Source organism: Numenius arquata, chromosome 13, assembly GCF_964106895.1.
Source record: "Numenius arquata chromosome 13, bNumArq3.hap1.1, whole genome shotgun sequence".
Classification (NCBI taxonomy): domain Eukaryota; kingdom Metazoa; phylum Chordata; class Aves; order Charadriiformes; family Scolopacidae; genus Numenius; species Numenius arquata.
Window position 1 is genome coordinate 14,658,862 of NC_133588.1, and position 27,009 is coordinate 14,685,870.

Sequence of the window (27,009 nt, forward strand, 5' to 3'; positions counted from 1 at the left end):
CTCTGATAGTGCACGCAGGGGCCATGCTGATCCAGCAGCCCTCCCTCTGCCCTCCCTCCCCCCTCCTTTTCCATTTTAGGCTGCAGTACTTAGCAGAATAGTTTCCTAAGATGAGCCATCACTACTGGCCTGTCTGGCACGTCTGTGTAGGATCAAGCCTATTAAAGGAGCCCTTTAAACCTTTAAAAGAGGTTTATAATACACTGTTGGATGTAGGAAGGGGTCTCGTTTTGGCACGTCGAGCAGCTCTCAGTGCACAGGGGAACGCTGAACGCTGCTTAGGTGGCCCCACTCTGTCTTGCCCCGTTTAAATTAAGAATAGCGAGAGTTTCCCCAAACTCTCGGAGGGAAGCATGAACCCAAACCTCCCCAAAAGAGAAGGAAAGAAAAATGCCAGGGAGGGTACAAAAGCTGCTGTGCAGGGTTGCTAAACTGAGCAGTAAGGCTTTGCAATCTTCCCCTCCTGCACCACGGGGCCAGACTCCCACCCAGAGGGGACACCCACAGGAGGGCGCGTGGAAAAAGCCGGGAAGTCCCAGGGCCACGGGTCACCACACGTGATGGAGGCAAGTGCCACCAGTAAAGTCAGAGGCAAGAGGCAGAGTATCGTCTGGGACAACAAAGCCCACACGAGGCCACCGAGTGTTGTCAGGCTCAGATCAGTGTCCTGCAGCTGAACAGCCGCCTGAGTGGGCAGGGAGGAGGGAAGCATGAACCCAAACACAACCACGGCCCCTCCTAAATCCCTGCGGAAGCAGCGCTGTGGCGGCCAAGAAATCAATCTTCTGCCTGAACCCTCGTGAATTCCTCCGAACCCACATAATTTTTCCCCGTAGCTCATTTTGGTCACTTACAACTAAGTGCCAGCAGCCCAGCATCCGTGACGGGAGTCTCGCACAGGTTGAGCACTTGCAGCATCGTGAGGTGTTCGGAAAGGAGCCGCAGCCCTGCGTCTCCGAACTGTGGGACGCAAGCAAAGTTGTTTTCAAACACTGCACGAACCCCATGGGCAAGCACTTCGGTGCAAACAAGGCACGGTAAAACGAGGTTTGCAGACGAGCCCTCAAAGCCACACTCAGATTGTTTACCGCAAGCTCAAACGATAGGAGAGAAAGCAAATACTTTTATCCCCGTTTTGCAGACGGGGAACAGAAAAATTAAGTGACTTGTGCGCGCTTAACCACAGGCCATGGTTTCATTAGAATGGTGTCTTTGAAGTCTGGACTTTGTAGGAGAGAGCTCCCGCCCAGGCTATACAAGATGGTTATGGCAGTCCCAGCCAGTTCCCAACCACATCACAAAAAAAAAAAAAAAAAAAAGCATAATGCAAGTGGTATTAATTAGCTATTTTGGTCTCGAGAACAATGTACTATTGATTGGTAATTGTTCTATTGACCCACTTCGTTTCTGCTGTTTATAAATTCCAGATTAATGGAAACCAGGATATCGCAAAATAAATAGAATCTGAACTTTTCTCTTTTTTTCTTTTTAATAATTAAAAATATATACAAAAAGCAGGTTCTCTGTCCTGTGAAATCAAATTCATTTTGAGCAAGAAGCATCAAAGTTTTCAAATCCAAAAGTTAACATTGTTAGGACAAATCTGGAGGAGATAAAAGACAGTCTTAAAACAAGCAAGCAATCAGATTCTCCTTCATATTCCCCACACAAAAAGGAAATTTCTGGGATAAAAAAGTAGTTAGGAAAACAAAACAAGATATTTACACGACATTTGAGTGGAAAAAAATGCTGCTTTTCGTGGCTGTACTGAGAATAATCACATTTTCAGCAAGCACTACAAATAGGTGCTAACAGAAAATAGGGAAAACCTACTTAGTGGAAAACCTCAGAGACCAAAACCAGCAGGGATATGTAGAAGAAAAATTTAATTTTAAAAGCTCTTTCAATTAACAGCTGAATAATTTACTCGGTTAACTTGGCCTCTTTTTGCTAACAAAGTAACCACATTCTCATTATAGTTTTCTTCTATTTTTTTCATTATTTGAGTTTCTTGCTATTGCTATTGTTTTTAAAGAAATTCTGGTTGATCTGCATTCAGGGCAATTCACTGCCTACACTGCATAGACTCTGTGTTTCGCTTGGCCATATGAGCTGCACAGCATCATTTCTTTCATCCTAAATGGGTGAAAGCATAAGCATTTCTCAGATGAACAGCAGCATATGTATTGTAAAGTACACAGTATCAACAATGCCTAACTGGAACAGTCAATCTAAGATGGCAGCAACCCTTTTAAAATTAAAAAGAATAAAATTTAAAAAATTAAAGAAAGAAAAAAAAAAAAAGAAAAATCAGCCTCCAAGATGAGCTAGACCATAGAAAGGCTCTGTAAAAATAGCATGAGGACAAAGTCATTCTAAGCAGGCCTCTTCACACACTCTTCTCATGCTGACGTAATGTGAAATCTCAAAATTAGTCAGCATTGGTTCCTGCTCCGAGTTTCAGTCTGCAAAGCACTTACCTGAGTTGACCACAGGTTCAGCTGCTTGAGTGAAGGCAGTTTGATGAGGTGCTCAGCACAAGCACTCGTCACATTGGTAAAGGCCAGGCTGAGGTTTTCCAAATTTCCAAAAGATCCCGAGCTTAGCAAGCGGGCCAGGTCCGCGTCCTGAAAGCAAACAACAGATTGATAAGGGAGATTACGGACTCCTCAGCCTGCAATCATCTGCAGCGGTGTCACTGATACTGTTAACCAGCAAGAGTTGCACAATTACACCACTTGTTTACAGTAACAGAGAACCCCAGAGAGAAGTTTCTGTTTGTTTGGCAAGCGGCTGGGCTCTTGTGGCAGCCTTGCTTCACACACCCTGGGAAAAATGTATCCAGACACTAGGACAAAAATCTTCTTTGCGTGTGTATCCTTATGAGACACAAAGGCTTCAGTGTCAGCACAAATGTCCAAGATGGGTCTTTCAACTTAATGAAGATTTCACTGCAAGTTCTAGATCCAAACTGTGTACAGGACCATCACCTGGCCCCAGTGAAGTTAGTCTGGGTTTACACCAGGCTTAATTGCAACAGCAATGGGTCTCTTTCAGACCTTCATGTCTAAGATCCAGAACTGGACACTAAAGTCTGCTTCTTTAATGCAAAATTCTGTCCCCAATCTACCATGACATCCTACTGTCAGTTCCAAACCTGTGCACCAGTATAAATCTGACAATCAGATGCATGTACTGGTGTTGGAAACTGCTGCAGAGACCCAAGAGCAGAAACATGCCTTTACTTGTGTAAACTCCAGTTGTGTTGACAGAGCAAGGGGAATGGCTCCCCCGTCCGCTGACCAAAACCACTGTGCCACATGGCAAATATAAATCAAGTGTTTAAATATGGAAAGATAAAGCTTGTTTTTCTGTTGACACGATTTACTTACTGTGGATTTGGATGGCAGTGTTAACCTTGTGGGACCGCCTTTTCTTTGCTGTTAAGAGAGAAGATATTTTGGTCAAACAAGTTGCCATTCCACATTTCAGACCAACTGAAGTACAGCGAGCTCTTCACTGAAGCAAACCCTGCTCCGATTTCAAAGCTCCCTGCCAGACCTTCCACCTCTTCCCTGCTTTTTCTGCGCTGACAGATTTTTTTTTGAGCGTGCTAGATGCTACCCAGGGGACATCCACTAACCACAGCTAGTGGTCTTCGTGCCACGGGTCAGCATTTAGTCTGATTCAGCCTGTCATTATTTGGTTACTTTCACTTTAAAGGAAACAGCCTTAAAATGCTGGACTAAGATAGCGAAGGGGGGGGTGAGACTGCACAGCCGATAAAATCATTTGTTTGACTTCAAAAAAAGCATATACTTTTCAGGCTGGGAGCAGGGGTTAAGGAAGACAAATATAAACGTGAAAAAGGGAAGAGGAAGATCGTGGGTACGTTTGCACAGGTGAAGAAGTGCTAATGAGAGAAGATCTATCTTCAGTCTGTAGATCCTCCCTTTAAAATCAGGAAACAAATCTTTTTCTCATAGGCCCTAGCTCCAAGAACTAAACCTAAAGACCATCTCGGTGAAATGTTGTGAATATCAAAGCATTAGGAAATGCTGGCCAGCACTAGAGCCATTTGCTACTCATATGTCAAAAGGTGGCAGAATTTGACAAGCTGACTTGTAAGATCTTAAGACAGCAGGACTTCACCTTTATTCTTTCACACCGATTCTAAGCAGGTTATTGAATATCATTCATAAACATAGTATGGGATTAGACACATCATTAAATATCACACAGTATATATATTCACAGTAAAATCCTTCAAATACTGCTCCCATCCTGTTGTTAACTGGGAATTTCACACCCTGCTTGTCTTTCTTTTGTACCTCCATTTCTGGAGGGTACAGAGCACAATGTGCTATGGCGATACCGCATGCAGGGCGACATACCAGCTCCTTCAACTCCCTCTGCCTGTCACACAGCTGTTCATACATTCTCTTTCCCACGTCTGTGCTTTCCAGGGTAGAGATGATCTGGAGCTGGGTGTCGTTATTATCGATGATGTTGTATTCCAGCATCAAACACAAAATCTAGCAGCAGAATGAAAGAAGAGTGGTCACTGCAGTGCTTACATTCAATTTCTTCCAAATATCCTAATTGCACTGGGCATGCTAGTTTAAATTACTGGGTTGGTTTTTAGAACATGCATTATGCAGGCTAGATTAGAGGATCTTAGCAACATTTACTGCCCTTCCAACACAAGAAACCAATTTTTTATACGTATAGAATGAACTCTAATCTCCAAAAGTCAGTCTATCTATCCTATTCTCCATTAGTGCTCATTCCTTCTGGCTGAGAGGTGCAATTACTTCGCATCAGTCCTGAAGATGGCTTTGTGCCATAAGCCCTCTTCAGAACAGGTACAATCGATCCAGTATTTCCCAGGTACACCGGCTAGACTGCAGACTGGCAGCCCTGGGACATTACACATGGGCAGCAGAGCCAAGCAGTTCCCTCAGTGCTGGATTTTCCATCCCTAAGCGCTGGGGTTTCTGTGCACACGCAGAATGTGTGTGAGGTGTCTCCAGCCTATGGGGCAAGATGGGGAAAGGCCAGAGAGGCTCTGAGAGAAGACGATGCTGGGAGCTGTGGCTGGGACACTGTCCATCTCACAGGGAACACGCCTGACTCGCCCCTGGGCAAGGACCTGCCAGGAGCAAGGCAGACACCAGGGGATGCTTCCAGTGGGTCACAGGGGCTTAGGACACAAGCCACCCCCCCTCCATGCTGCCTTTCCTTTTCAGCTACACATCATGCCATTGCAATTAAAATGCAAAGTTTTTATTCCCTCCATAATTTTAATTATTTTTAATGAAAAAAATCAAGCAACATTATATTCAAATTCATGCAGCACGCTCTTTTATTTACTGGATTAAATTAGTCTAAGGTCTAAGTCAATGAAAAATTTTAACTCCTGCCACTTATTTAACCACCCTCCATTTCCATTTAAAATATATGGTGACATTTATCAAAACTTCTCTAAAGAAACCCAGAAAAAATATGTATAAACTATTAGTGCAACAAAAATAACCAATCATAAGCACAAAAAAATGTGTATTAATGGAAGTAAATAAAGTTTTGTAAATGCACTTGTGCACTGCTCATTTTGCAGGTGGCAAGACAAGAATGGAGCTTTTAATCACGGAAAAAAACTTGTGGTTCTGAATTCTGACCCCTCACCACAGCCTGTACTGTCATGGCCATTTATTTCCCATCTTAGCCTCTCCAACTGAATTACAGCAAATGATTTCTCTCTCCAAAAATTCTTGCGCCCACCTTTTATGTAATTCACACTCACATCTGCTGAACAACAATATTCCGTTCCACTTAAGAGAAACCCAGCTGCCCACTGCTGGCGTTTGATACAACACAAACCTGAACTCGGCTTCTCTAGTTGCGCTAGATCTAATTCTGGGAAAGGTGGTGTGAAACCGAATCTGAACACCGCTCGTAAACCTATATGACTACGTATGCTTAGGGCTTACCTCTACCATCGTCTGGTTACCCCTCAAAGCCAGTAGCATGCAAGGTCCTAATTTATTTTCGGCCAGTGAAAGCAGGAACTTCTTTGTTTTATAGCAGGATCCCATTAAAATATGAACCTATTTGAGAAACAGAGTTAAAATTAGAGGTGTAAGCTTAAGAAACACATGTACCTCTGGAAGAGACCTTGTTATGTAGTCAAAGAAGTGTTAAGTATTTGCAACAAACCTAAGAAAAGGAGGCCCTCATTAGGATTATGGTTGCAGTCTCTCAACAGCTTTATTGCTGATTGGAAGTGATTTTTTGAAAAAGGTGCTGCCTAGTGAGATCTGAGGGAGCGGGTAGATTTCCTCCACAGAGGAGCTCAGTTGACAGCCCAGAGGCCCGATATAGGCTTCCCAGGAAATATCAGAGCAGCTGTGCAATTGCCCCCATCCCTAGTAACACGATGAACCCAGCCCCAGGGGAACCACAGGGGATTTTGCTTTGGCATCTGTTTGCAGTTCTATGTTTCTCTGGAAATGCCAGCTGGTGAGCAAGGGCTGCGTGGGCTGGATGTCTAGGTAAAAGGCTGGCAATCTCAACACCAGCCTCAGTTAAGGGGTGGTGACAAACAAAAATCACCTGTACAGACCGAATACAGGAGCTGACTGGGAAAGGAAGGAGTGCCTTAAGAAAATCCAGCAGTCCTGAGCCCTAAGTCAGAGATGACTTCATATGCTTTTATGCTTTTGGGTCGTTATCTTGCTTTCCCTTTTGCTCAGTTTTCCCCAAAAGGAAAGAGATGCTGAGAACACTGCCTGAGTAAGACTCCTTCGAGTCCACTAGCTGACAAAAGGGTCCTGCAGGCTCTCTGCAGGCTCCAGAAAGCATCAGATGATATTACACAGTAACACCCATGGCAGAAATGCAAAGCCACTTGTACAAATCAAATATAGGAGTCCCTTCTCACAAAAGGGCTTAGCAATATTCTTTCCCATTTAAAAGCCCTGGAGATTAGCTGCAGAGGATTTCAGGTTCCCAGCTGAAAGTCTTACTTTATGGCCGGACAGTTGATTCACCAGCTTGCTGGCAAAGCACTATGTGAGAATCTGTAGTTTCCAATGACTTGGAGCAGTAAGAGTTCCATTATGTAGACTCAACATCAGTACTGCTCTACAATAAACATGTAAACATGTTCTGTGATCCCCCTGCTTCACGGTATTGTCTGGGCTATGTTCAATACTGCTTAAAATACGCAACCACACCATGATGGGATCATTATGTGCAGAACATGTGCTACCATGCAATTCTTCTTCCTTGTGGCTTCAGTACCAGCAAGGCCTTTAGAAAAACACAAAATCTTTTTTTCTTTAAGTATCCATCAGCTAGGTGGCCTTTAAAAACAGTAAGCTTCAAGCCAGAAGGGATTTCATTTCATGCACTTTTCATTAAGCTTTTTTGGAGGTTTTCTTAAGCATTGGAAAATACTGACGCTAACACTAATGTACGGTCCATCTCAGAACAGGATGTTTTTCAAACTTTACGGTTAGTCGTTAGCAGCTCTTTAAGTATTTATCAACATCCTTGCAAAGGGCACAGAGTACTGCATATTAATGCGTGTTAGCATTGTGCTTCCTCATACACACCATCTCCTGATGCTCGTAAATATCTTGGACCACAAAAGCTCTTAGGACTAATGATATAGTTCTGAGGAAATTTTCTTTTCAAACAGAAAAGGCACAGTGAAGAGGGATGAAAACTTTTGTGAACAATCCTTCTCTATTACCTGTTTCAAAGGCATCTGATCCATCTGAATTTGTTAAGAATATAGACAGACATGCACATTCTTTATGTCCCAAAATGTTCAGTATGTGGTAGATGCACAAAGTGTAGATCCTCCTGAAAGTCATTTCACTCTGTACCCAACAGCCAACTTCAACGAGTGTTTTTCCCCTTACCAGGGGGAAAGGAAGTAATATAATTTCCATCTTGCTATATGGAGAACTAATACACAGTGAGACCTACGTGACTTGACCCAGGTTGCACAGGAAGACAGTGCCAACATCAGCAATTAAAACCTGTTATTTTCTGTCTAGCCCTTCTAAGAGTTACAAAAGAAATAACTGCGGGAAATGGAATGCTGGTTTCTAATTATACCTCCCCACAACAATGTAAATGGGCAGAGAAACTGCTAAAACATTTTTATATCTCTCCATCCATCCATCCATCCATCCATCCTTTCATTAATTCAATGTTACTGTTGTTTTTAAATTCCAGGGTAGCCTATAAATGAAAACTATAGGTGTGGATGTGCAGAACAGTCTGTCTCCCCTGTCTGACAATATATCCATATTCTCTGAATTTTTTTATACAGACACACCAACACATATTTATAAATACAAAAATACATACATACATATGCACACACATATACACATGCATGGTTTTGTGCATTACATTACCAGTGAAAAAGCACGCCAAAGTTCAAAAAGAGAAAGCTAACATGTTAACCAAATTGTGACTGCAAGGAAGTTCAATGGATTTGGTAATATAAAGATTTAGATTTCCTGGTGAATACTTGTGGTTTGCAGCACCGTGGTTTTGGTAATTTTTTTGACAAAAACAAGTAAATCTTGTCATTGCCAACTAGGCATTAGCTACTTTACTGCAAAGAAGTTATAAAACTCACGTTATTGCAAACACGTACCATACTGGCAAACAGCTCTCCATCATCATCACACGCCACTCCTCCAGGGCTGTAGAGCTGGAACCAGCCGTCTTTGCCAGCCCGCACACTCAGCAAACATGAGTGAACCTGCCAAAAAGTGAAGACATTAGGAAGATTACAGTTCCTGCCAATAATCAACAGTGTCTCCCACACCAGGCCAAAAGAAGTAACTGCAAAACCAGGGGCTACTGGAAATTTCATGGTTAATATTCCAATTTACAGAGCTGCAGGCAAATGTCCACTCACAGAGTCCATTTTTTCAGTATAAACAAGGAGGGAAGCTGTATCATCGCTAATTGCATGGCCTTTTTCATTCCCTTTACGCATATCAAACACAAAATGTCTCTAATCTACAACAGCTCCTTTCACTTGGGGAAAAAAAAACCCAACCACCAAAAAACCAAAAAGAGAGACTCCAATTTCTGAGCTTCTGCCATTTTCCCCCCATCCTCCCAGCATGTGTGTCTGATGTGATCTATACTTCTGATGTGATCTGCATACCAAACGCAGTGGCTCATGGCTTGCTCATTCCAATCATTAAAAATTCTTATTATTGCTGCTGTAATAAAACCTGACCAGAGTCAGGGTGAAGGAAGTCCACAAGGAAGATTCAACAGGGATACATAAGACAGAAGTTGCACAGGTGAACTGGCACCAGTGAGCAACCATTAATCCAAAATTTGGCCCACTGCAGAGATGACTACATCTAGTCCCACAGTTTAACGGAAGAGTCATAATTAAGCCTTTTTTTTTTTCTTTCAAGAGACAGATGTTCTATTTCAATTTTTGATGCGTGTGGGGCATAGGTAACGTCCACGCTCTTTCCTTTGGGCATGCAATACTAGTGACAGCTGAAATCCTGGTGCCATTTTAAGACGAGAAGATCTCTCTTATCTGACAAGGATGACTACTGCTCACAAAGGCTAAAACCGTGAAAACCAGGAGTTCTGGGCAATGATGATGACGACACAGTCTCCTCACCCACAGTTTGGGGGAGCTTTCTTCCCTTTATGCCAGTACCAAAAATCAATGTGGATGAGAGGTTCCCTCTGACTCAGCCCAAGCTGATGATGTTGAAAGAAGCCACATGTGCATCTCTGAAGCATTCAGCCACCATGAGGCTACAGCTACGCACTTGTTCCAGTAACACACCTCCCACCCCCTTTCTCCTGCTAATTCATGAGAATTACGGTCATTTGCACACAATGTGACCAAAACGCAGCTAAATAAAACCTGTTATTTTGTAAGCGGTATGAATCCATGGATTTTGCTTCCCTTTTTTTCGTACAGAAGATGAAAAGCTCTGAGAGAATCAATGGAGTGGGAAAATCTTGCTGGTTGCAGTTTACTGCGGAGCAAGGACAGCAACTGATGCCAGACAACGGGGTGACAACACATGTTTATAGATAAGGCAATAAACCTTTCATACTAAGATCGTGTGCCCTGACTGGCTATTGCCCCTTAGAGACTTAAGCACAGCAAAACCACACCATGCTGTGAAACAAACTACTTAAGGAGAGACCTTCTGAACAAGTATACTTGCAATCCCTCCAATTAATATTCTGTGTAAACTGGCAATAAACTCACTTCTTGCCTCGGGTCTTCTGCAAATCTCTGAATCACGTATTTCAGCTCCCTGAAAAAAAAAAGTTAAAAGGACAAGAATAAGCAGTTGCTGGTTGCAGTATTCTCACAAGTGTCACATTTCTCTTGAATTACACTTTACACCACATATATTCATGCACTTTAGAGAGAAACAAGTTGAACTGCTTCCACAGGAGGGAAATAGGAGGTCTAAAAGTGATTGCCAAGGACAGCGTATATGCACAATAGTCTAGAAAAGCTTTAGAGATGTGCAGTGACAAACTGGTTTGTAAATTCAATCAGCACCCAGAGTCTTTAGTCCTTGGGCTCCTGCCGTCACAGTAAATTACAAAGAAAACTACATCTTTTTATTGCTAACAGAACATGCTCACAGCCTCTCACAGATAAAAAACATTAGAGGCACAATATTGAATAATGCATCATTGCTATTATTGACTAGTACAAGTATTTTAAGTAATTACCCCCTTTAATAAAACAAACAAGGCCCCTGTTACGACACAACCCCTGTACCCAACTTACTTTGTGAATTTCTCATGTGCAAGAGCTCTGAAATTTAAAACAGAAAACAGAAGAATATGAGGATTTGAGAGAAGGGAGATGGGGAAAAAAAAAACAAAAACAAACCACAAAAACCAAACAACCACTTTTCAGTTTTTTCCAGCTAATAAAAGGATTTGCTAAGCAACTGCAGCACACAAGACAAAAAGAGTAATCTTTCCAACAAAGATCAGGTAAAGCCTCCTTCCTTAATCTAGGGGGGAAAAAATGAAGAGGGGGAGGCAGGGAAATCACTTGGAACAAATATTGTAGCTCTTCCTCAGTCCTGTCCTAGACAAGGCTCTGACTAATGTCAGTGGGAGCTGTGGGTCAGAAGAAAGTAAGTAAAAGACTTACAATACAGCTGTATAATTAAAAACAGATTTTTGGCTACCTCCAAGAGCCAGGTGAATTCTTTAATTGCAGTGCAATTAAGGTATGGTCACAACTAATTAACATCATACATCAGTAAAGCAATTAATGGTCACTCTGTGAAGCTCCTTGCATCATGGTATGGTTTACACCTCCCCCAGGACTCACATTTGACTTGGGTAAATGATGTCTCTGTTGCCTACCTCCAAGCTCTCGCTGTAGCCCAGGTAACCTGGCACGGAGGATTAGACCTCTCTGATTCAAGACATCAGGTCATTAGGGGATGTGATAAGCTAGCAAATTGTACAATTATAGGTTGTAATGTTTGTCCGTGGAGGTCTGCATTTTATAAACACTACTGTTCATTAATAGGTTTCTGAGGGAGCTTGGCTGATGTGTAAGGTAGCTTCTTCATTTAATGCAAAATACAAACGATATGAGTCCCTGTGACGCCAAGTAAAGCATCCTCCTCCACTAAATCTCTTACTTTACTCTCCTCCTCACCAGCTTTCCTTTCTTATCTGCCTGTCTCTAGTTAACCATTCTTCTCTTCAGGATCACCTTATGAAATGGGGAAGGAAGATGAAGACGGGGAAGTCTTTGCGTCCCTCTGCATCAGCCAGAATCAACTCTAGATTCTAAATCAATACGAGATGCGCAAAGCTCCTATTACCACGGGGTTGTAGCTGACACCGTATTTCCTCATAGAACAACAGTAACAAGAATAACCCAGTAAATGCTAAGAGAGTGCAAACTTACTCCTTGGGAAACGGGATAGGTTGAAGCAAGCTGGCCAGTGCTGGTCTCCAGTCATCATAGTCTGACCTGAAAAATGAACACTTGATTAATAAGGTACCACATATTGTATTTGGTTTGCCAACCATTAGTTCGAGTCAAAAGCTTTTTCTTGCAGGCACCAACAACCTTTCTGTTCTACTGAGACACTTTAAAGATCTACAGTGACATTTCTTTCCATTTTCAGCACGTTCTCCACTGAGGCACAATAAATCTGGTATTTACAATGACCTCCGGAGAGGCCAGGCCTTCTTTATGTCAACTTAAAGACATTTGCTGTTTATGAAACCTGTTGACATTTAATCACTAAGTAATACTTTCATCTAAGTTGGTACAGCAATTACCAGGCCGTTGCTATTTACAGCTCTGCTCTGCATTTAATTGGAATTTTTTTTTTTCTATAGGACAGATGCCCATTTGTAAAAACCGACACAACACACGCCCCTCCCCCCTCCAGTTTTGACCTTGGCACAAAGGAATGGGTCGGTTTGAACAGTACGAAGCTCTTAGCTTATGAAGGAAGAGACTAGAGAAGGAAGCGCTGTCAAAATTATTAAGAGTGAAAGAGGACAGATGAGGATAATCACAGCTGAGAGCTCAGGCCAGTGGACCCTGTAAGAAGTGTCTCCTCTCTGTTGTGTTAGCACCACAGATCCCAGCTGATGCACTTTGTTTTCATCTCTGCTGTCAATACACAAAACTGTCCTTCTACAAGGAGCCATTCATAAGGGGATGCTCATGTGAACTGGACGAAGAGACCGTTTTCCTTTACAGCACGTGCTGGTCTAACCTGCAACATATCATCTCAATCCACCTGCAAAACGCCAGCTGCTGGAGCGCATGTGGTGAAGCAGGTAGGGCTTCTCATGTAGGAATGGCGCTTCACACACTGCCTCCCCTCTCCTTCAAATGATCTCAAACATTTAGGGACCAGGTAGCACTAATCAACTGCCATACCAACGCACTGCACAAAGGGTACAATCATTGTAAGATGGATGAAGTGAAGAACACAGAAGATAAAGAGAATTTGGCAAGTCAGCACCAAAACGGGGCACAGAACACACCAGCCACTGCCTGCTAGGCCACTCTTACTCCAATTAACACCAATGAGTACATGCAGAACTAAGCGTTGTAAACCTCATATGGGATGAAACACCTTGGGATGGATGTAGGAGACAATGTAGAAGATCTACCGTCTCCTCTTACTGCTGTTACCCTTTGGATTTCAGTTTTAAAAGTCAGATTATTGGCTGCAGCTTACTGCAAACTTGGCACAAAAGTATGGTGTTTCTTTAGGAAGGAACGAAGTGTAATGTTCTCAAATGGACAGTATCTACTGATAGCATCAGAAACAGACAACATATGCACAGGGAAGCGTTCCAAAATAATGCAATTTTTGCAAAGAGAAGGCTCTAGCCCAGAAAAATTGAAGATGGATGCATTTCCAAAAGTCTCATCCATTTTTTGAACACATAAAACAGTGATTTCTGTAACTAATAATACAGATGACGCTGCACAGTCCACAAAGGTACGTTCACAGACACAAAGAAAACTTATGTGCCTGAGCAGTATTCTTAAGAAGCAACATGCAGAGAAATTTTAATTGAAGGGATGACCATGATGTAAAATTCAACCAGGGAGACAGTTATCACTTGCCCAAGAGCAGTACGAGTTCAGGTTACCAAAAATATATAACACCTGATGCAAGTAACCAGTCCACAAGAACAACTATGATCTGATAGTAGCTTAACATGTTAAAGAAGCAGATGAATGCCGTACAAAACCACTGTGGGATGGGTTAGTAGCTCTTCTTCCATACTACGAAAGTCCCAAGTTCAATACATACACTTTTCTTTCCCATGGTAGGTGCAACCTAGCACAAAACTAAATGCCTATCATTTTGGTAGGCAACTTCAGCAAGCAGTCCTGACCTTTTCATGGGTGCATTACCAGATAACCCAATCATTTCCTGAAATCCCTCTACCAAGAGGCCAAGAATCACAACATCGTGTTGAGTTCAGGGAGATGCCTCCTCCCCCACCTGCAGTTGTTAAACAACTATAAGAGCACTTTGGTACAAGGCTGGGACTTAAAGGCAGGCAGTTCAGCAACTGGGGTGGCACTGCCAGGCAAAAATCTCAGTGCTGGTCCTCTTCAAAACACCAAACAAATAACATTTGAGAGTCTTGGTTATGTTTGCTAATACATACAACTTGTTTATTTTCCTCTAGTCATCTTTAGCACTTGAGGCATGAAGGATAGCGCATGCGAAGCTACAGGAATGAAAGAAAACCAACAAAAACCCCATGTTGCGCTAGAAGCCATTGAGCCTAATTTTCTTCTCCATCAAGAATTCTGTTCTCTGGTCTAAATTAGGAGCAACTTTGAGATAAGGAGTGTTACACTAACCTAAAGCAAGCAAGAATCCATCGCAGACACAGCACTTTGATATCACCCATTCACAAGGTTCTTTCCAGAGACAAAAGAAACCCCACAACCCTTATGTGCTTAGACCCTAAACAAATAAGGAAGATGACAAACTTTGCTTAGTGCCCCAGAACACCAAGACATGAAGCAGAACTTCGTTACTTCATTACAAGGGGTTGCTTTTACACTTGGTTTGTGTAAAGTGAATATCATGAAGCACCTGAGGATGGGGTTTGTCATATAAACTGAAATAAGTCAAGGAGATCTCTGGCATAGCACCTCTAAGATGAGATCTCTGGGTTTCTGACCTATAGACAAACTGAATGGATCAGTGACACAGAACTCTGACCTGTGTTCAGATTCGTCTGGAAGTCTCTAGTTTACCTACTGGGTGTCTGCAGGAGACAGATGATGCAACGTATCTATAGCTGCAGGCATGAGAAGTGCCAGAGGTGTCTAATCCATACAACCTGGGTTTCACTATGTTTGTTAGGTGTGAGAACATAGTCGAGACCACAAGAAGTAGTCTGACTTTGAGCCGGCACCATACTTCCACTCAAACATCCATCTCTGTACTCAGGATGTTGTGTGCTCCTCCTGTTACTTTTTACATCCCCAGAAGCAGGCAGTCCTGCAGTGCTGTCCTCTTGGGATCACTGCTCTGCCCAAGCCTCAACTCATCCTCCACATCACAGCCCCACTTCTCGCCAGCGACCTCTGGGCGCATCCTGAATCCTGGCCCTGGAGAGCTCACGCATGGACCTCAGCGCCAGTGCTTGGGTCCTCAAAGAACTGACAAGTCTAATGAGCAGTCTTTTTTTTTTTTTTTTAAAATATACATACCCCTTGGAAATTCCTCCTAAACCAGTAGCTGATTTTACTCTTAAAAAAGGCACATTTTTATTGGTAGATGCAACCAACTGTAAGAGCAGATTTCTGAGCAGAAGAGACTCGAAAGCCAAAAGGCTGAGTTAGAAAATTCAAAGGTGCTAAAGGTGTTTCACATCACATGAGATACAGCACCTACAAATCTTTACTAACAGAAGCTTAAAAGGCTGAGACCCACTTGGAGGCTTAGTTTCCGCGACATCTCAGGTTATGTGTTACACCACTAAAATTCTTCCTCGAGCAATCGGGAGAGTTGAGATTAGTAATAATGTGAACCAATCAATTTTTCATGGCTGATCTTCAAGGGAAATTGCAAGAGGAAGAAAAAAGCTGCTTTGTAATAGGCTAAGACTGAGTGAAACACTGCAGACAGAATTGGACAGTATTACTCTGACTTTTCTTGAAGCTGGGAGTTAGGCATGGCATCCATTTGCAGAGCAGCTCTGTGAGAGGGGAGTGAAAATAAACCACAGCCTGTTTTCCTGAGAGGAGAAGAAAGAAAGAAAGAAAGAAAGAAAGAAAAGCATCTCCTATGAAATATATAGAGTTTGGTCACGTGAATGGGACCTGTAATCCCTTCAATCTGAGCTAGGAAACATGAAACAAACATAGCACAAGAATAAAACTAAACTACTTATTAAAAGCCTACGGTGTTTCTCCTCCTCCCACCTATTCCCTTTTCAAAAACATTTTCTTTCTGTCTGCGCTCATCTCATCTGCGCTCTTCTTTCATTTCAGACAGTTGCCTTTTTTTCTTTTTTTTTTTTTGGTCCATTCAAAGCTCTTACACAAGACAGAAGTGTTTGAAGCAGGGAAAGAAAGGGAGATAGATTAGCTCTGGCTGCAGTTAACAACCACCGCGATGAGCCAGACAAAGAGGCCGTGCCAGGAGGAGGAGGGAGCACAGAGCTACAGGGAGAACTCAGGAGAGCGCCTGTGACAAATTCCCTTTGGAGCTCTTCAAAGGGTGCTGGGCTGAACGCTCAACGCTCACCACACAGCTCAAATCCCAGGACTGGCCTTATAAAAGCAGAGGGGGAGAACGGCTCCTTGATGTACTCCCTGGCGCTGGTTTTTGCAGGATTTGCAATTTTAGGTGAGTAGCGCAGCAGTCAACCTGCAGCCCCATCTCTGGGTTCCTGGGAAACACATGCTAGGCTGGAGGTCAGGGTGCCGGGCTGGAGGTCAGGGTGCCGGGCTGGAGGTCAGGGTGCCGGGCTGGAGGTCAGGGTGCCACAGCAGTCACCTGCCACTGCACACAGCTTTACTTACCCAGAAACCTTGTTTCGGGGACTGGCCAGAACATTGGCCAACCATAATAATTAAATAATCTCCGACTGCAGTGACTTTGCCTCTGGGCCATCGCGCTATTGGCCTGCCAGCATAATACGTTTTCCTTCCCTGGGATCACCTTTCACCAAAATGAAAACCTGCCCATATGTCATGTGCGGCACAAACAATCCAAAACATATTAGCAGCCCAGGGCAACCCTGATAAACATGACATAAGAGAATCCACTGGGGATATTCAGAGCATGCCACTGACCTATTGGGGAATGCAGAGAAGGCAGGGGAAGCTCCAGTGGGTGCTTGCATTTGGAAAGCTGTCGGTCTTATCCCGAGAGACAGCAAGCCCTGAGTCCTCTGTTTTTAGAGGATAATGGAGAGACAAGGAGCAACTACTTGGAAGCAACTTGTTTCTCCAAACTGAGGAGCTTGACAAGATCAAAAAATCTTTTAAGTAACCCCCCTGTTATCAGATAAGATGACCAAGCCCCCCAGACGCATACCCTATCCCTTCTTTCCCTGGATCTAGGTCCAACTCCTCTAAATTGTATGACACAAGGTTTAGCTCAGGGCTCCACGGCAGGCTGAGAAAAAGCCCCGTCAGACCCCCTGTCACATACGGCACAAACCTGTTATCTGCAAAACAACGAGGTGTCTTTTCACGTTCAGCCTTCTTTTGAGCTGGGATTGTTTGTTTTTTCAAAAGAAGAAAATTTAGCACCACTGAAAGGCCCCAGAAAGGTCCTGCTCTGGCTGCTGAGAGCAGAAAAAGGCCTCCCCTCCACTGCTCACACTTGGCACGGTAGCATCAGGCAACAGCAATGCCAGTTTGCCCTGGTCACACGGCCCCCAGCGAGGGGTACAAGTGTCTGGGCATCTGGAAGGACCCTTGCCACTACAGGCAGCTATGGAAACAAAAAATAACACAGACAAAGGGTGACAGCTTACGATACACCATCATCACAGCCACAGCCTCCCTACTAGGCGTCTGTTCTCGCAGCCAGTTTAGTTTGCTATTTGTCGATCTGGATTTCACTACAGACACGCTTTAAGTGCTCCCCCCGTATGCCGGGTGCTGCCAGGGGAAGCAGTGGGGTCCTTCAGGTGACACACAGACTTTGAAGTTATCCAGTCCAAGGAAGAGGACACACAGCCCCTTTTACAGCACATTTCTCCAGCCGCAGCGGTGCTGCTCAAGCACAAGTTTGGCTGTACAAGAAATTCCCTAATGCATGGAAACATTAACATGCAAGTAGGAGCTGGAGAACGCTAAGCGGCTCTCGGAGCCTGCAATTTAATACGATGAACAGAAAGATTTCAACTAATTTAGTGCATTTTCTACGCACCAGTTTAAGACACAGCATTCAGGAGGCTCTGACTGGCATCAATAACACTATCAGAGTCCAGAATGCATTAGAGAATATTGACACAGAAGTCTGATCCACTTCTGAGTGCAGGACAAAAATACCATGTTCCACTAGAGACTGCATCTCCTTCAAAATCTGCCCAAACTTTGGATCACCTGCCAACATCTCTAAAACTATGATTTTCTGTTTTCCTTCAGTATGCAATAATTGTGTTCTGTTACTCAGCGACATTAGAAAAAAGGGTAAAAGACATTCCTGGTGATATGATAACAGCCACACGGATGACCTTTCTAATCTGCACATTTAACCTTCTGTACAAAAAGGAAGGTATTACAGTGATTATTAAATAATTGCTGCTACATTTTTATATTATATATATATGTGTATATATTATATATATAATTTTGTAATATATATTATAAGTGCTTTTTTCCCCGAAAAAAGTAAGTATTGTGTAGGAGTTAGGTGAACAATAAAATATCCTCTGCTGAAAATACAGTTAAGAATTCTTATTTGCTAGACTTTCATTAATTAAAATCTGCCTAAATAAATTACTCCCTGCTGCCCTAAGTTAATTATGTAAAAAAGACATCATTTGTTGGTGACTCTCTTGTTTTGATGATGATATTGAGTCAGACACCTAAAAGAACAATTAAATTCACTGCTAAGCAATTTATTTATGTTTGGCTTACCACTGTTATTAATAAGAACATTATTTTAGTGACTGCCCGCTGAGAGCTCAGCTCCTGGATAGCAGTTGTTTTATAATTAATGTTTTCTTCCTACTGGCATGTTCTTCAACTATCTTTCTTCACATTCTCGGTTTTTCAAAGTACAGTAATAGTATTTAGTTTATCAGAAAGCCTGTGTTCAAGAAGAATTTGAGCATGCAAGGAATCAGCATCGCAACAGCATCATCTTGCATTTTTGTTAATAACTAATAGCCTTTTTACAATGATTTCCCATCAGTAGTTTCAGAGTTTAAAAAAAAACACATTCAAAATCTTTACTTATATTTTATGGATGAGGAAACTGAGGCAGAAAAAGAAGCGACTTATCTAAAACCTCCTAGTAAGCCAGTGGCAGAATCAGGAGCAGAACTAACTTCTGCATTAATGCTTTCAGCTCTGAAAAAAAATCAAGGGATGAACAGGAATGGACGGGAACCTAAACTGGTGGAGCTACAATATATACCAGCCATGGCTCTGCCTTAGAAATCGTTCTATATTGTCATAGGTTGCAATTTCTCAAGCAGAGTGTGGACGCTGGCAAGACAATCTGAGGAGAGTCGCACCAATTCTGTAGTATCGCTGGTCCTTGACCGCACGCATCCTGAGGATTTCACCCTTCAGAATCACCATTGTACAAGCTGAAAAAGGGCACAAACCCACTCCACACCTGTAACCTGTACAATAGGTTAACAACAGGCAATCGCTAACAATAGGCGATAATAGTAACAGGCTGCCATTTTCACTGTTGCTACTGAAGAGCATGATTTTTAAAAAGACAGCAAACACATCCAAAAAAGGCATTATTTTAAGGTATGGAATGAAATCAGAGCTCTTTGTGTAGGAAATTATATGGGAATTGAGACCTGGCATATCAAATGTTTCAAATGCGGATAGACTGTAAGGAAGAACGTGTCCGTTCGTGAATCTGTTTATACATGTGTCTCAGCTGCATGATGAAACCAAAACCGTCAATGCTTAGTGAGTCAGCATCCAAGGCAGCATCAGGACTGAGAGAGTTCATAGTGTTTATGGAAAACATCTAGAGTCAAGGGGACAGGAATAAATACACTATGTGTCTAGTGTAGCTCCTGTGTGCGTGAACACTTAGAAGCCACCAGATGAAGCAAAGTCAGATGCTGTGCTTTTCAATGAAAATGTTTTTAAAGGCAGAAGAGGCTAAACCGGGAGGGAAATAAAATTAGCCTTCAGCAACTTCCTGCTCAAGAATCCAATGGGAACAGTATCTTGGATTCACCTGTCCTGCCTCTAGTTCTGAGCATGTGCTTACGTATGTATTTGCAAGCCAGCTCTGCAGTGAGTGAAAGAATTACGTTGACAATCGGTACTAAGTATTTTCAAAAAGATAAAGATGTGGGACAAAACTTTCACAAAATCCTCTATCAACAGCAGTTGGACTTCATTTAATCCCTTGAGAGTGTACACCTAGATTTGCACTTGACTTCAGTGTAGCCACATGCCCACGGTTTACAGCGGAGTCCGAATTCCACCCACCATGTCTTGTATTCTAAAAAACTCAACTACTACTTCATTTAGCCTTACATTGTTTAAAAATAATTAATATAGAAGTATAACAATTTGCCCAAAAACATACAGCAGCTCAGTAGCAGAGCTGGCTGTCAAAGCTAACAAAGTTGTCTATTACAAGCTTCCATTCTGCAGTCCACCTTTTGTGTTAACTCCATTTATTTATCCAGGAGAAAAACAAGCTTTTGCTGAAGAACCTTTTATTTTATATTTCTCTTGAAGATATTCAAAGGATTTGCCTCCTAGGAAACCACAGAGCCATCATTTGGTAAATGCTATTTGAGCGTTCGTTCACGAATACAGGTCCACTGTACCAAACCAACTGGTTGATAAATGGAGGCTCCAGTCTAATACAAGTAAATCTGGACAAGTCATAAAACACATGAAGGGAGAACACCTAAGTGAAAGACAATGACCTCATCCAACTCCCGCCGAAGCCAGGGGAGCAGCGCTGCCTGTCCCTGCACAGACACTGAGCCTAGCACAGACCTGTCTTTTCTAGCTCTGTCTTGGGCAATCCTGAGAGCCCTGGAGGAGACAAATGGCTTTTCTCTTTTTTTTTTTTTAGTGGGCAAGAACAAAACAGAAACCACTGGCAACAACATCCCATCTTCTGTAATATGCCTGAGGCTCACTGTACAAATAAGCTTTCCGTTTTCATCTTCCTAGTGCTATTTTTAGAACATATTGGCAGTGCCAGATGTCTCTTTCAAAGGCTGGACTCTCTAGAGCTGGGGTTAGATTTATAACCATGTGCTTGCTGGCCACAGATGTTGAAGATGACAGGCCTGTGGGAAAAGCCCCCCCATTGTTCAGATGACACTGTTCAAAAAGCTGTTTAAAATAGTTACTCACAGCATCTTGAGTATTTCAACGTAACAGCCAAGGATCCTGTCTGCCTGGGCGCTCAGCTCAATGCTCATGGTGCTGCAGGTAGGACTGACCATCAAGCAGTCAATCAGGTTGGGCTCGCTGTCATTGCCCACGTTGGCTGTCATCTTCTGATTAGCTGTGTTGTTGCGCTCCACTTCGACATGGATCTCATTCGAAGTGACAATAACCGGTTTGAGACGGGATTCAGTCAAGGTGGCCTCTTGAGAGACCAGGTCAGGGCTCGTGTGAAGAAGGCGGAGGGGTAGATTAGGCTTTCGGTCACACTGCTGCTGGCAGCCATTCCGAATTTCCTTCAGGCTGGGTGAATTGTCTCGACTGAATTTTAAAAATAAACAAATAAATTCAATAGACCGACATAACAGCAGAGAGCAGGAGACAGAGTGCAATACTGAGAAGCCAAGATCTTTTGCAATTTCCCACAGCATTTCACCCCAGCCCACCGGATTGCTTTTTTCTGTGTAATCGGATTACTGAAATCAATTAAAAACATTAAAAGGCTCCAATAGCACTGTTCTGCAGCCCCTACTCTACAAAGATTCGAGCTTTTCATTACTCTAATTGACGTGCCAGTTTAGTAGAAAGGTGAACTTTCCCATCCAAGTTGTGCAAAGCTGTAACAGAATCCATGCCCAAGTATGTATCTGGCTACAGTACATGCCCAGACATTTGTCTGCAGCCCTCGCGTCTGGAATTTTTGTTGGACACTAAGCAGCTCCTGTCCGTGCTCTACCATGAGGAAAGGCAGATAGGCATAAACAAACAGGAAACATAGCAGAGGGGAACCCTCAGTGTCTACTGGAAACCGGCTCGGCTGTCCAGAGCCGCGGCATCTATTTTACGGTAAGTCAGGAATCAAATTTTCCACAATAATGGAAACAGCATTGTGAAACCAGCTCAGGTTCAAAGCTGTAGATACACAGGGATTTACACACAACCCCTTCTTCAAGATCTCACCCTGCTCTTTGCTCTTGGTGTAACGCACACTTCATGTGCCAGACAGGGAGCAAACCCAACACTACTCTGGGTAGTGCTTAATTCCCATTGTGGAGCACTCATCTTCCGCTGGCCTAAAAAGGCTGGTTACAGCTGCAGTCTGCCTTAGAGGAATATCTCAACAGTGTCCAAGATCAGCGTGCAGCTGGCTGTTGAGCTTCATCCTGGAAGTTACTGCAGCTTGCAGTACTTCTGTACTGGGAATTGCCCAGCTCCTCGCACTGCCCCATTTTCAGGCACGGGAACCAGAGATGTGCAATAAGAGATGGCCAAGCTCACTGCCCCAAAACATGCCACAGTGAGTGGAAGTGAATGAAGGTTCAGTGTCTTTCAGGTTCTCAAGCACACGGAGCGTAATAAATATAATCACATATCCACAGAAACATGCATGTGATTGACCAGAACTCCCACGTGTAACACTGGCGATGAGCAGAGTGAGAACGAAGACACGCTCTCGCATACCCACCCCCATCTTGTCTACAGATGCCATGTAACATGGGGTCAGCGGGGAATTCATACTGACCTGTTGATAAATTCCTCGTAACACGAATAAATGGCTGCTAAGCAGACAGCTACAAGATTTGGCAGGACCCTGGGATGGGGGCATTGTCCAGTTGGACCATGCATGCTGAAAAACAAACACCAAGATGACATCATTGTGAGGAAGATTTCCGTGGGCAAAAGCAGTCAGAGACAACGGGGTGCCAGAACTGGATAGACAGCCTTGGGGAATCTTCAGAAAAGCCGTAACAGAGAGTTACTTTAACCCTGTAAATCCCACCCAACGGCCCTAATTATGAACAAGGCTAAGCTGCGCTGTCAGTTGATTTGATGTGGCATCTCTACAGCCCCCCCAAAATCTCCTATATGACTGAGTATTATGTGGTCTAAAGTTAATGAGAATCTCTCTGCAGAGATTCTGAGTCTAAATGTATAGAAAGAACATACACAAAGCAAAGTCCATTTGCTTCCGGTGTGTAACTAGACAGAAAACCCCAGCCACAATTAAGAATTAGTTTTAAAAAAATAAGAAAAAAAAAAGGCAGGGGAAGACTTCAGCAACATTGTCTTATGGACTCTTCTAATTTATTTGCCATTTGCCAGTACCTAAAAGCACCAGCTCCTCTTAACAGGCAGTGAAGAGACGAGCAGGGCTGGGAGAAGTAACACAGCAAAGCATGTACACAGGACTGGAAACGTGCCATAAATTAAATGCAACTAACCTATGAATAAACTTCTTCACCACCTCCATTCCAGCATTCAGCTCATTCAAAGCCAGAATATACTCCTGAGTAAACAGCCGCAACCGAGGGCACTTCCCAAAATCCTGTCCAAAAAGGAGAGACTCGGTGAAGATGGTGAAACATGCCTGCAACATATGTCAAAACTGTGGGTTTTGAAAAGAAATCAACTCAAACACCAACTAAATTCACTTTGTTATTACGCTGACAGCTTCAAGGGCACAGTATCACTGCATGTTGAAGTAACGTTCTTCCTGCTAATAATGACAAGCTTTCCAATTTTTGTTTTTTTCCCCCCACACCCACCTTGAAACAAAAGATGTGTTTAATGAAAAAAAAAAAATCCTACTTACACTTACATTTCTTTTTTTACTTCCATGTTAGACGTCATATCTATTCTGGTTTTAGAGAAAATCTTTTTGACATGCGATCAATAAGTGATACAGTATAAAACCAGAGATCAGTTCTTTCTCCAGGGATTTTACTCTGGCTACGATGTGAATTTGACAGGTGAGCTCAACAGTCCCTTTCTTTGAATCCTGCAGTCGGAAAGGCACCTGCTAACTGAAATCCTGCATCCCCTCACATCACCAGCTATTTTTAGATGTGAAAGGAGTAAAATCTGCTGTCTGGTGCGTGTTATTCCACAGCACATTTCTTCACATTTACGCAGGTGTAACCTTATTACACAGGTGTTGCAGAACTACAAAGCTCAATTTCCAAGCGGTGAACAGGGCCCTCTGAGGACAAACAAGCCCTCCCAGTTATGCCCCGAGCAGCTGGCTGTGGAAGAAGAGTCATCCTGAAAAAGTAAATGGCAGCTGAAGTTTTAAAGAAATCATAGAATCGTAGAATGGTTCGGGTTGGAAGGGACCTTAAAGACCATCCAGTTCCAACCCCCTGCCATGGGCAGGGACACCTCCCACTAGACCAGGTTGCTCAAAGCCCCATCCAGCCTGCCGCAAGTGGTAAGGAACTGGTAATCTGTAAAAGGGAAAACACACTCCCAAAGCACTGAAACCTTCTGTTATTTATATTGGTTTCAGGCACTTCTATAGCACAACCTATATTAACATCTCATAGATTTTACAGCTAGAGAAAATCACCAAAAATATGAATACACGCCTAGGCAGAACAATGCCTCCTTCAAGTCTAAGTGTCACTATTTCCTAGTACTGAATGGCTACCCAATAACTTCACCCAGCAAAGGGACTGTGGGCAATTCCACAGTTGGTACTACAATTAAAATCATTAAACTTATACCAACTTCTTCTGGCAGGTGCAAATACACTTGGGTTCAAGGGCACGAGACCACGAATGCTTCATACATCGTTTGGTGACATTTAATTTCATAAACACTCCTTGAAAGATAATTTTTGCAGTTGCAATTTGTTTATTAACTTTTTTCTACCTGTGTAGATGTCCTAACCGAAACTAGAATGAAAGTCCAAGAGATCAGACAGAGGATGTCATTGCTGACTGCTCTAAAATAAAGTATCTCTCTAAACATAATATGATGCCCTGTCACCATATGAGGCACAGAACAATACACACAATCAATATTGTTCGCTCCTGAAAAACCCCAAACAACAGTGCTTGTATTCAAACATTTGGGCTGAGCCTACAAACAGCTGAAATCCAAAGGTACTGAGAGGTTGCTGAGCGCTCCCCAGACAACTCAGCACACAACAGTCTCTGGTCCTGCACATAACTGGTAGCATCAGCAAGACAAAAAGCTATCCTTGCCCTTTGGAAATTTCAACATGACAGATAAATGAAGCACTCTTTCCCCATTTTATAGGTGGAAAACTGGAACAAAGCTTGTCATGAACATATCAAAGAACACAGAGGGAATGGTGGGACCAAAAGGTGGGAACAGACAGCTGGGTCTCCTGCTCGAAGCACACTGAATTGCATGGGGCCTCCTAAGTTTATCAATTTTACTGCCAACACCACTGTCCCCCTAAAGGATAACTTTATTTACATGCACACACACACATTCTCTAAAAGACTATTCAGTACAGAAGTCCCTGGAGAGCAGTAAAGTGCCCAAATCCACTCCAATTAATATATGACACCGTAAATTCTCTGACTACACACTGCGGTACAGACATGTTGATTTTCAATCTGCAAATGTTAAGTATGGTAAATATACCCAATTCTCTGAAGCTAACCAAATACAAGCACTACACTATGCATTTAGATTTTATTTGAGACCCCTCAAGAGCTCTGGATGCTTTAAAAAAATCAGACCAGAATCCAAGAATAACATTTACAGAATATTTCACTGAACACTACAGAATATTCAAAAATGTTTACATGTCTGCAGAGTGCAGGCACAGAGCCAGGAATATGACCTTTTTGCAATCTTGGGCTTTCTACCTTGTTCTGTAAACTCAAGGAGTTAAATAATAATACTGTTGTGAAATTAAGAAATATGAACTGTTTTCTACCGGGTTCATGCTGTACACAGCAGGACACTGGATGGTCTCTAAAATTATATCAGTTAGTGAAAAGAAGTTGATTGTGTAGTTACAGAGGTATGAGACCCATCCACGAGATCCCAGACAAGTCAATTGTCTTAAATATTTTATTTTATTTACTTGTTACTCTGCCACAGTGTTATGAAGTAAAATTTCTTTATGTAACTTACAAACCATGGCAGGAAACTTAATATACCACAAAGGATGGAGGGCTCATAAACACCCAGACGTCTCTTAGGAAAGGAATACGGATCGTGTAAGAGTATCTTCAGAGTCAGGGAGCGAGGGGGAGGAATCTGGTATATGGAGTGGAGAAAGCAAAGCTGACAGGGCAGTCTCCTAGCATTTATTTCAATCACTAGCAAAGAATTGATCAGCAATGAGAAGAGAGAAAGTAGCCTGGATGAAAACAATCATAAAATGTCAGAGTACCCGATTCCTGGAACAAGAAGGAAGAAGAATAGCAGAAAAGCATAAGGAGATTCAGGAAACAAAGGTAAGAACTCATTGGTCATGAGTCTAAAGAAAACAGAAATCCAGAGAGCTCAGAGAGCTGGGGGTGTCTTAAAAGAAAAAATGTTGAGGGCCTCAGCTCGAAATCAACAAAGTCTCGATTCTGATTTTGTTATTTAATTTAATTGATTTTAAACCATTATAGCTACAAGGATGGCATGCGGGGAGTAAGTAAGGAGCCAAGAGCCAGGTAGGAGGAGAGCTGGAGCTGAGTATGCTGGCACTGCTGCCAAAAGAAATGTTCCTCAAACCATGGCTTTGCTTAGAAACTTTTGAAAGTCCCACTGAACCCTTATTAGTTCTGCATTTATAAAGCAACACACGATTACATGCAGCATTCAGAATTTTGAGGGGTTAGATTTAGGTATCACTGTGCTTTGTTCATTACAGACAATAGGGCAGCTGCCAATTACAAAAGGTATCACAGTAAAGCTTCTCCAAACTGACCAAGTCCCCGTAACACGCGCACTCACCATGTTGTGTTTGAGAATCCTCTGTACCACCGGTGTGAACACTTCTATCACAACCATGGACCGCGGACGCTCTCGGCAGTGCTGTAACGAGCAACAAGTCACTTTGCGAGCTGCAGAAATTATGAAGATGAGTCTCCTCTGGCTTCACAGCCCATGCATGG

General features: G+C 42.8%; 1 protein-coding gene across 1 annotated transcript in view; it reads right to left on the minus strand.

Moving 5' to 3' along the window:
* CMIP (c-Maf inducing protein) overlaps positions 1–27,009 on the minus strand; it is a 138,268-nt gene that overhangs the window by 3,890 nt on the left and 107,369 nt on the right. Inside the window, exons 7-19 of the mRNA XM_074157917.1 lie at positions 26,849–26,929; positions 23,362–23,465; positions 22,662–22,766; positions 21,107–21,460; positions 11,972–12,037; positions 10,823–10,849; positions 10,286–10,334; positions 8,678–8,785; positions 5,991–6,107; positions 4,395–4,535; positions 3,393–3,440; positions 2,481–2,627; positions 855–960 (exon numbers count right to left, since the gene is read on the minus strand). Coding sequence (XP_074014018.1) covers positions 855–960; positions 2,481–2,627; positions 3,393–3,440; positions 4,395–4,535; positions 5,991–6,107; positions 8,678–8,785; positions 10,286–10,334; positions 10,823–10,849; positions 11,972–12,037; positions 21,107–21,460; positions 22,662–22,766; positions 23,362–23,465; positions 26,849–26,929 — 1,453 coding nt within the window. The remainder of the gene's footprint in view (positions 1–854; positions 961–2,480; positions 2,628–3,392; positions 3,441–4,394; positions 4,536–5,990; positions 6,108–8,677; positions 8,786–10,285; positions 10,335–10,822; positions 10,850–11,971; positions 12,038–21,106; positions 21,461–22,661; positions 22,767–23,361; positions 23,466–26,848; positions 26,930–27,009) is intronic.